Source organism: Pyrgilauda ruficollis, unplaced genomic scaffold (genome assembly GCF_017590135.1).
Source record: "Pyrgilauda ruficollis isolate IOZ18807 unplaced genomic scaffold, ASM1759013v1 scaffold44, whole genome shotgun sequence".
In the NCBI taxonomy this organism is placed as follows: domain Eukaryota; kingdom Metazoa; phylum Chordata; class Aves; order Passeriformes; family Passeridae; genus Pyrgilauda; species Pyrgilauda ruficollis.
The window spans coordinates 3203160-3213721 of NW_024525934.1; the positions used below are offsets into that span (position 1 = coordinate 3203160).

Sequence of the window (10562 nt, forward strand, 5' to 3'; positions counted from 1 at the left end):
CTGCCCTCTACACTGAGGATGCTTCCTGATCAAATTGCTAGAGTTCTGTGAAATCTGTTTGCATAAGTGTTCTGTAAATGGTTATCTCTGCTTGACAGACATTAATTGTGATTTACTCCTAAACCAATCAATTTTACAATTTTTATGAGGGCTCTTTGTGACCAAACATTTAGTAATTTGGTGACCAAATCAGTAAATAATGAGATTGGTTCTTTTTTTTTTTTTCTTAAAAAACTGTTTACTATTCCAACAAATAAATTTCTGTAAGTGCAGATACATTTGTGGATTTTCTCCTGCATAGGAAGTCGGGATTCTATCTCTCTGTAGATCTCCTGTGATACCTTCAGAAAATATTGTTTTAGTAGGCTCTTTTTAATTCACTGGGTTTTTTTCTGATGACCATGTTGAAATTCCATCAAGTTCCCCTGCATTGTACAGGTGTGTACATCTTCTTTTAAGGAAACAAGATTTGATAAGCTAATAATGCAATGTGGTAGGTGTCACAAAAACTTGAAAATCAAATCAGAAAGGAAGTATCTATTGATGCTTTTGATGTAATCCGTATGAAAGGTGAAAGATGCAAAGTATGCATGTATCTTACAATGCCTTACTTTGTTTTCTCCCACCATGCTGATCCATGCATGTGTTTTAAATTAGGATTAAATTGCCAGATTGAGTCCTTTCAGTAAGTCTATCCTAGTGTGATTCTTAAAGTAAACCTGAAAGACAACATGCAGGAATTTTTAGAAGGTGAAAGCAGGAATCTGCACCACCACTACCCCAGCTGAAATACGGTAAATCAGCTCAGGCTCTGTAACAGATGAGAGATAGGCAAACATTAAAAGGGAAGTCCAAAATATCTGTCACTATGTTTTCAGTAAGAGCTGTCTTTTTGCAAGTTTGCCAAGCAAGTGTTGGTAACTGAGCTGGAGCAAAAGCCAATGTAGTGTAGCTGGGTATGCACATGCTCAAAATAAAGAGTAGACTTTCTGCCACTCCTCATTACAAAAAGAAAACAAAAAGGTTTGATATTTTATTTATTTGTTTGTTATTTTTGTTTAAAGGCTATTGAACACCCTGTTCGCACAAATCAAATTCCGCGTCAGATTCCTGAGCAATCGTTCTATACAAAGCCATTACCTGGCATTATCATGGGAGGGATTCTTCCTTTTGGATGTATCTTTATACAGTTATTCTTCATTCTCAACAGTATTTGGTAAGTTCATAATAAATTGGATTTTCTCTGTCATAAAAAGTAGTAATTCTTAGTGAAAGTTTTTCTTCAAGATGCTTTCCCTGATTATTTGAGGATACAGTGTCACCATAATACTGGTTCAATAAAATTTAAATGCTAACATCTTTTTAATATTTTGTTATTTCAAAGATACTCAGTGTCTGTTGTGCTTGTTGGGGTGTACAGAGAGATGGCTGTGATATGCTTAGCAATTTACAGCTGACCTACCTTCAGACAGTTTGTTGTTTTCTCATGCTACTCTTGTGACTTCATGTGGAAATGGCTCTGAAGCTGATATATGGCATATAACTTGACAGTAGTAAAGTTTATTTTAATAAACTTGAGATTTTTTGGTAGTTATTAGTCTAGAAAAGTATTACTACTCTTGGGAGGAAAAAAAAAGAACCAAGAAGGAATTCTTGTGAAATCTTTATTAAAAAAAAGAGTAATTCTTTTAAAAAATAAAGCACCGTAGACTAGTCCAGTATAAGTGAATTTTGATGTGAGCTCACTGACAAACTAATCTACTGTGAGGAATTTGTCTTCCTTCTGGCACAATTTAGTTGTTGGATCTTGTTAAACTGTTTCTGAACCTTGAATAGGTGCCTCTACCCAACACAGACAGCTACAGCATTTGACATTTCTTGTTATTTTGGAGCTTTGCCCCTTTGATTGAAATGTGAGGTGAAATCCAGGTTCTTCTGAAGTCAGTGGAAGAGGTCATGCTGACTTCATTGGAACTGTGATTTCACCATTATGTTTAGTCATTTCTTTCTCTAAAATCCCAACCAGGGGCATGCTTTGGCCTTGCTTTCTCAGTGTTCTCAGGCTGGGCTGCCAAAGTTCCTATTCTTTAGTCAGAAAATAAATTAGTCAATTGTATGGCTGCACAATTGACAGTATTTCAATAGGAAGGGGAAATACTTAAGGTGAAGGTGATGTTACTACCTATGAAGAAATAATAATAGCACAATGGCCATTTTAATTTGTTTTACTCCCTTTTATAGGTCCCACCAGATGTATTACATGTTTGGCTTCCTGTTTCTGGTATTCATTATTTTGGTTATTACATGTTCTGAGGCTACAATATTGCTCTGCTACTTCCATCTGTGTGCAGAGGTAGGAAAGATTTCCTCTGTTTTCAAACCTAATAATGTTCTAAGAATGCTTCAAAAAATTTTAATGCTTTTGTAATTGAAAATAAGTATTCCAGAATTCAACATGAACGCTAGTGCTAGATGAGATGTACTTAAACCATGTCTTTAAAAAGTGAAGCAGGCTACTTTTGGCAAAACTTGTAAGAAATATTAAAATTTCTCACCGGGTATTGCTGCATCAGATATCACATCTTCAGATTCTCACTCACTGTTTTCTGAAGGTGCTAAATTAATCCATTAATTTTGTTCAATCAGAGTGCATTTTGGACATGCCCAACCTTGGAAAAAATATCTCCTTGGCTGGAAATAAGTACATCTGGATTATTTGGGGTTTTAGTATTTTGTGTATTTGCTATTGATCTTTAAGTTACTTATCTCTAATTTTGAATGCTGTAATTAAAGCAGTATTGATTATATATAGTTCTGCTCTCTATAGATAAAAAGCCCTACCTAAACTTACTTTTGGATAAAGTCATAATAGAGAAAGTAGCTCTGCATTCACTAGTAGGGTCAGTGGGCTAGAGGTGTACACAATATTTCTCATACATTTGTATTTTTTCTCACTCCTAGGACTACCACTGGCAGTGGCGTTCATTTCTCACTAGTGGCTTCACTGCAGTTTATTTCCTAATATATGCAATACATTATTTCTTTTCTAAACTGCAAATCACAGGAACAGCTAGCACCATTTTATATTTTGGTTATACCATGATTATGGTTTTGATCTTCTTCCTTTTCACAGGTAAGTGTATTGAACCTGAATTTTAAATTTTGAATCTGCCTTTAGTTTTGCACAGTAGAATCCTTTGCAAAACTGATCTTGATACAGAATTATAAATTTATGTATGCCTTTGATTTTTTTTTCCAGGTGTAGCATATCGCAGCTATGTGATTACAAACTTTAATAAAAGAAATAAGTGAGGATGAGGCAAAACTACTGCTAACTTGAGGTGTGGCCTATAATTAGGTCTACAAATATGTGATAAATATTTTTTCAGATTTTATTTTTATGCTAGTCATATGACAAACTCAGTTTTTTACAATTAGTTGTCTTCGGAGAAGCACACTTCAGATCACACACAATCGAGTATAAAGTTACAGTGTCAAGATAAAAACTGCAGATTTTATGGAATGGCTGGAAAGAAGAGAGAAGAGTAAAGGTTGACAAAGAATGCCTTTTTTTTTAATTTGCTCTCTTCCAGAATGTATTTACCTTTATCCCAATTGCATTGAAGTTGCGTGGGAAGCAGACAGAATTTCTCTAACATTTTTTTATCAGTCTTGTCAGAACCTTGTAATCTTCATTGTGAGTGTTTGGAAAATACATCTGTCTTAGGTGCTGCATTTCAATTTCCTCTTTAGTAATTGAGATGAAGTCACAAAATTTTCCATTGTAGTCTTCAGTCAGACAGAAATAGCCCATGTTTAGGGTAGAAAAATGGCAGTGAAAATTCAAGAAGTCTCCTTTCAAACTGATGCGAGAAGGCAGCAACTTGCCAGCTCCTCATAAAAAAACTTTAAAATTCTGTGTTGTGCTCCAGCAGTATGCAGTCTATCCTTGTATACTCTGCCTACAGAGCAGTACTTCTGAGACTACTTTGAACTGATCAATGGTTTAAATAATTTCAGGCTTCATGTTGATGACTTTTAATGATTCCAAAGGCTTGGACATGTATCTGTGTACAGACACTATCTTTTGAGGCCTCCTAGACCACAAATGGCTTGTCATCAGAGCTTTTAATACAAATCTCACTATGACTATTAAGCAGAATTTTCATTTCCACATAACCTAGGAGAACAAAAATAGTGAAATAAAAAAGAACTATGAATGGTGTTCATTTTAAGTCTAACTGAGTATTTCAAAGACATGTCCACTTCAGCTAAGGAAATATTGAAGCTGTTTGTGGACTGAATGCAGATGATGATGAATAGGAGCAGTGGCCTGCAAGGATTTTCTTGGGTCATTGCCTGTTAAAAGAAAGAAATGGGACTTGAGTGCATTATATAATCTCATTGAAAAGTGATCAGGCTGTGTCCCACAAGTGGTCAGTTTTATCTTCCATCCTTAGATTTAAGTCAGTCCAATGTATTTTGGCCTTGCTCGCATATAGTTTGTAATTTATGCATCTCTGCTTTTATTCACATTTCTGTACCAGTTTGCAAGTCATTCTGAATGCTTAGATCAGAAATTCTGCCTCCCTTGCTCAGGTTTTCTTCTTTCTCACCCTGCTTTTCTCTTACCCTTTACTTCTGGTCTAGGTGTACTGATAGTTTCATTGAACTAAAAAATCCTAGGATGCGTAGTTGTTCAGCTAGAAATGAATGTGTGCTGCTGTATGCAGATCAACTTTAAATGCAGTGCAAACTTACAAAGTAGTGTGAAAAACAGTAAGGCCTTACACAAGTGTAAGGTCAATTAATTTAGTTTCACCAGCTTTTCCAACAGATGTTCAGCAAGTCTGCCTGTAATAGTGAACAGGTTTGCCCAAAACCAGAATTGTGTTTACCCTGTCTCCTTTGTTCACTCTGTTCACTTTGGACATGTGCGCTAATTCTGGGGCAGATTCATTCAAGATAAAGGGGATTTACAATAATTTTCTATGCTGAGACATGGTTTAGCTGCCTTTTTGCATCTCAGATACCCATATAATTTCCATCTTTTGCCCTTATTCTTTTGAGTCAGTCATGTCACATGACATTGTCTAGAGGCATTAAGATGTGTCCACTGCATCCCCTTTTTCCTTTGCTCACGTGTTCACTTTCAGTTGAGCAAGTGGCTGTGCAGCACCTGCCAGCAAATTTTTAGAGTAGTTTCACAAGCATGCAAAGAGGAGGTGGTTTATTCTCAGCCCCTTTCACCTGCTTTTTGTGGCAGTCATTTGTTTGTAATTGGGACAGTGGAAATGCAAGTCATCCTGTGCAACTAGAACTAAGTTTTCAGAGTCTGTATGCTCTTGATTTTTTTAAATTTTCAATTTCTGTGTTGAAATCAGGGGAGGATACACTTGAGGTTATTAATTACACAGAATTATAAAACACTGTGCTTAATGATTTTTTTCTACTTCCCTCAAGATTAAGTGCAAATTACCTTTTAATTTGGGAAATAATCCTGTTTCTTAAGATTTGAGAAGAATTTTGTCCATTTAGATTGATATGAATGTAAAAGCATATTATGTTCAGTTCTCTGAGATTTACTGAAGTGGTCTGAGATAAGGATTTACAGAAGAAATCAGAGGTAGGGTAAAGGTACAGGCAGTCCTCAATTTTTTTTAAGCAAAAGAACATATTAACAATTTAGCAAAAACTGCTCCCAGAGGCAACTGACTTCCCATGTCAGGATGATAAAAAAGCTAAAAAGGAAAAGTCATAATTGTTGTATGAAAACTATTCTGCTGCTGCTTACTCATCTGTGAAAAATTGTCAGGATTGGGAGGAAGGGTTTTGACGATGCCCTGCTGCTATGTCAGTGTAACACATGCTTCAGGCACTTGCATCCATACTGCATTCCAGGTCATTGATCAGACTCAGCAGGCAGAATACCGGGAGCTACATGACAAATCTTTGATTCACAGCTGGGATCACAACTACGTATCATAGTAAATGAATCACTTAAACATCAGTAGTTTAGCAAGCGTAAAGTGAAAAAAAATGACCATGATATCATTCATGGTTCCTTTCAAGCTTCTATAGACAAGAAGTTAACCACACAACTTTTGCTGTCCTTCTTACCAGATCTAAAACAAAGGAAGTTTTTTTTCCTCTAAAGAACTTCCTTGACACTTGTATAAGTTAAGGGTATAATTTTAGAAGAGGTACTTAGGTAAAAATCAGATAATCTTCAGGGCTTTTTTCCTGTCCTAGTTTTTGTGGGAAATTAAGGTTCCTGTAACAGGTGTTCTGAGCTGCTGTTTAATCCAGTATCATTCTGATTGAGACTGAATTTTGACATAATCCAGTTAGTTTAACAAAGCCCAAATATATTAACTATTTCACATTCAAAATAAATTTTTGTTAAAAGTTTCTTTTGGAGTTACACAAAAAGAAGGGATGAAGCCACTGTTTTTATTCTGTAGAAGGATAATAAGTTATCAGGAAAATGGTCTTCATCTTACAATTTTAGTTCAAATCTGTGTGTACCTTTTGACTCTCGTAAGTATTTCAGAAGTGTTTATTTTTAAGGTATGTAACACATGTTTTCAGTAGGACTGCAAGTTGTGTAGTAACTACACTATGGTTTGAAATTTGTGTTAACTCAGTCTATGGAGAAATAAAGGTAGTGCTCTAGTTTTCCAAGACCTTAAAGTATTACTAATGTTCTGACAGCTGAGCAGATCAGATAAAGTGTGTGTGAGTAGTCACTGAGAAAGGGTGAAATGGAGCAGTGTGAAGGAGTGGGACTGCAGCATACTGGAACAACAAGAACAAAAAATTAAACAGAAACATCTTACTACTAGACTGTTCCACATGATCTGTTCTGTGCTCCTGAAAATGAGAGGTTACAGAGTAGCTGATGCCTATAAGGTCCAGGTATTGTCTGTAACTTTCCATTATGTGATCTGATTGATGTACTGAAGGCTAAGGACAGCAGATCACATATACATGCATCCTGACTTACACACTACGGAGAGAAATTAATGTCTCCTGTGTCAGTGTTCTAACATGTCATTTTCTTTTTTCTCTCTTTTAGGGACAATTGGATTCTTTGCATGCTTTTGGTTTGTAACCAAAATATACAGCGTAGTGAAAGTCGACTGAAGAAACCAATGTAAAGAGTTAACACAGAAGAGGTTTAATCTTCATTAACGTAACTTAAAAACCTGGTCTCGTTGATGAACTTGAGCTTTATCAGAAGTATTGGCTTCGTGTTGTTTGAGAATGATACTGAAATGCACCTACTTTTCCACTAACGCGTTTGTATTGTGACTTAACAACCTGTTTTCATTCAAACCTTAATGAAGATCAGAGTTATGATATTTATGCATTTGTAAATACAACTATACTTCAAAAGAAATGTTAAATTCTGATGACAGAATAGAAGTGGCTGTATTACACAACTTAATGATACTTCTGATCAAAGTACAACTGTAAATAGGTTTTTCTAGCTTGGTAGGTGGGATGATTTATTTTTCTTTGAGGGAAATGAGAACTTTTTATTATGCTAACTTTGAAGGATGACTCTTAAGAAGTGTTGCTTTTAGTCTGGATGTGATTTTTATTTTTTACTGGTGTTACGTCCATAAATATTCTGATTTCTGTGACTTAATTAGTTTTGGTGTTCTTGGCCTTTTAAACTATGTGCCTCTGAGTCCTTGAATTTATAAATTCATAATCCAATAAACGTTGTAAAAATGTCTTCATTGACTTATTACATACTAGAAGTTCATAAAAATATGTAAATACAATTATATTGAAGACAGATGCTTAAAGATTGCATAGAGTATTTTATGGCATTTTCTATGGTTTAATGTATATTGACACACAATTAGATCTGCAAGAATTATTATTTGTGCTAAATGGCTATAACACGGACATGTGATTGTGGCGCATGGGAACTAAAGTATACACACATTAACAAAACCTCTCTGCAGCATTAATCCAGTCCTTAACCCAGAGATTGCTATGGAGTTGTCACTATGTTGAGAAGATCTTACAATGCATGAGTCGGCATTCTCTGCTGATCTTGCTTTTAGATCTCAATGATGCATATTCTATAGAGCAACTATTGCTGACTGTACTTAATGTAGGTTAAAAAATAAAAGAAAATTACTATTTTTGCCTTATATTAAAAGACTAATGTCAATTTTGGATGACTGGCATTAAACCTATATTTGCCTTTTTTTGGAAATTGAGTATTTTGTTCAAACCTTGTTTGGTAGTTTTAGATTCATAACACAATTTGGCTGGTAAAATTTTATTTAAAATTAAACGTCATGTACCAATTGCCATTCATAAGGTTGGGGGGGTTTATTCTTACCAGTTTACTTTTCTATAGGACCTTAACCTGATGATGCTTGAATATTGGACCAAATAAAAATGTCCTGGGTTAAGGTAACTTGTCATTATTAACCTCCCAAAAGTTGGCACATCAAGGCTTCAGGAGGCATTCCCACAATTGCAGTGCTCCATGACCCTTCCCAGATGAACCACAGCCCTCGTGCTCTGCCTTTTGCCAGACACAGCTCTGCTCAGATGTGGACAGGTTTGTTCTTGTGCCCTTCCCAACACGTAGTCACTAGGAAATGCTGATTTTAGGTAAATCTTCCATGCTTTATGTTCAAAACAGGAAAAGGGTGAGTATGGTAAGTGTTTGTTCTTTACTACTGCAGTGAACTGTAGTATGACTCTTGATTCAAATGTTTAAAACTATAAAATTGAATAGTCTTCGTATCCCTGGTTTTATGACCACCTACTGTATAGTCACTGCCTGAAATCACCAGTAGTTTTTACACAAATAGGGATACTTATTTGAGAAACGTGAATCAATTGTCTGCTAATGAAATTCAAATTCAAAAAAACAGATTTTTGTGATATATTTACAATTGCTGTTTAAAAATCAGATTAATAGAAGTCAGATGAAACCACTGTGGTGTGTATGTGGGTTTGAAAGTGATGGGTATATTTTCCTGGCGATTTTTCTACAGACTAGTTGACAATTCATAGTAGCTTCACAAGTATTTTATTTCTAGCTTCAAAGCCAGTCTGTGAAATGTGTCACTATCTGCTGGAATCTGAACCTGCTGCATACACAGCTTTTCAGGCAGCCTTGCCTTGTAATAATTGCAGCTGTTTTGCAACTGCAGCGCTTCAGTGTATACTACTTGAGACAACTCAGAATGTTTAATACATCACAGATTTTACAGAAGAGCTGTTTGAAAGTTGTTTTTGCCCTTGTAACACATTACTGTCTCAGATAATTTTAAATGTTTTTCTAGAATTTAGGCTTTTGGGGTGTGTTAGGGCATTTAAGTGTTCTACTGTATGCTGTATCTGTTTTCCTCTTGGGAGATCTGTTTTTTGTCTAAAGATTCAAAATACTGAGCTTTTCCAGAATCTCAGTGTATTACCCAGTATTTTCTTAAATTGCACTTACGGCATGAATGTCTGAGAAAATGTAAATTAATCGGAGGGTTAAGAGGTAGGACAAATTGCTGAGCTGCAGGAAGACAGGGCAAATTTGGACAAAACACTTGAGAGAAGTGTCAATTTTTTGGTGACTGATAAATTATTTTAAAACTTGTTGTTCAGAGTCTGAAAAAGAGTTGCCATCACTGCCAGATTTAGTCTGAAAGGAATCCTTGGTTCAAATCATACTTTGAAAACATGATATGGGAGTTGGTGTCCTGCTTTTCTTTCTCCAGAAGAAATAGGAAAGCAGCTTTATGGCCAGCTGTCACTCACTGTGGCGGGCTCATCAGGCCATCTTTAGTCTGTAGCTTCCTTTCTTATTCAGAAGCTTGGTTGTGTTTGAATACCTGCGAGAGTCCTCAGGTTTCTGCAGTCATACAGGTTGTGTGTGCCCTCAGCTGCTTGGCTGGATCTTGTAAGCAATGTTATAAATATTAGTTGACTGTGAACCAGTCATAGTGTCTTGAGACTTTTTGTGCCATTTTCAGGCAGTGAGAAATGACTTCAGGAAAAGTCTGGAAGTGGTGAAACGACAAAATTTTGGCAGTCACCTGAGGTGCTCAGTTATACTGATCTGAGTATCTGTTTGGAAGGGCTGGGAGGCACCAACCAAGTCCTGTTTGAAGTGATGTACAAATCAAAAAGGTGAAATGTGGATGTGAAATGTTTTGCTAATACTGGTAAAGGCAGAAATACCCATCTCTAAGTAGGCTGGAGCACATCTGTATTTCAGGCTAGTAGGGAAGAAGTGAGAGACCTTGAAAGGGAGTGGTTTTAGTGTATATGACTTTGGTCCATGGAGTGAAATTGTGGCCAAATTTTTCTGCAAAGCTTTGTGAGAATGCTGGGGAGGGGCTGCAGCAGCCAGTCCTGAAGACATGGGTCATGCAGAGTTAAGTCAAAACAGGTTTCTCACTGAATTGTTACTCACCTGATGGAGATCTTGAGTTTCACAGGTAAAAAGTAAGTTACATGAAATTCTGTAATGGAAGTATGGTAAATCCTTAAGAGCTGTAGATGTTTTTGTGTTTAATGGCTGATAAAGC

At 36.0% G+C, this 10562-nt stretch overlaps 1 protein-coding gene across 1 annotated transcript in view; it reads left to right on the plus strand.

Annotated features, from left to right (window-relative positions):
* Positions 1-8231, plus strand: part of TM9SF2 (transmembrane 9 superfamily member 2) — a 30237-nt gene extending 22006 nt beyond the window's left edge. Inside the window, exons 14-17 of the mRNA XM_041478303.1 lie at positions 1065-1216; positions 2242-2353; positions 2962-3133; positions 7079-8231. Of these exons, the coding sequence (XP_041334237.1) occupies positions 1065-1216; positions 2242-2353; positions 2962-3133; positions 7079-7146 (504 nt within the window). The 3' untranslated portion in view covers positions 7147-8231. The remainder of the gene's footprint in view (positions 1-1064; positions 1217-2241; positions 2354-2961; positions 3134-7078) is intronic.
* Positions 8232-10562: the final 2331 nt, after the last annotated feature.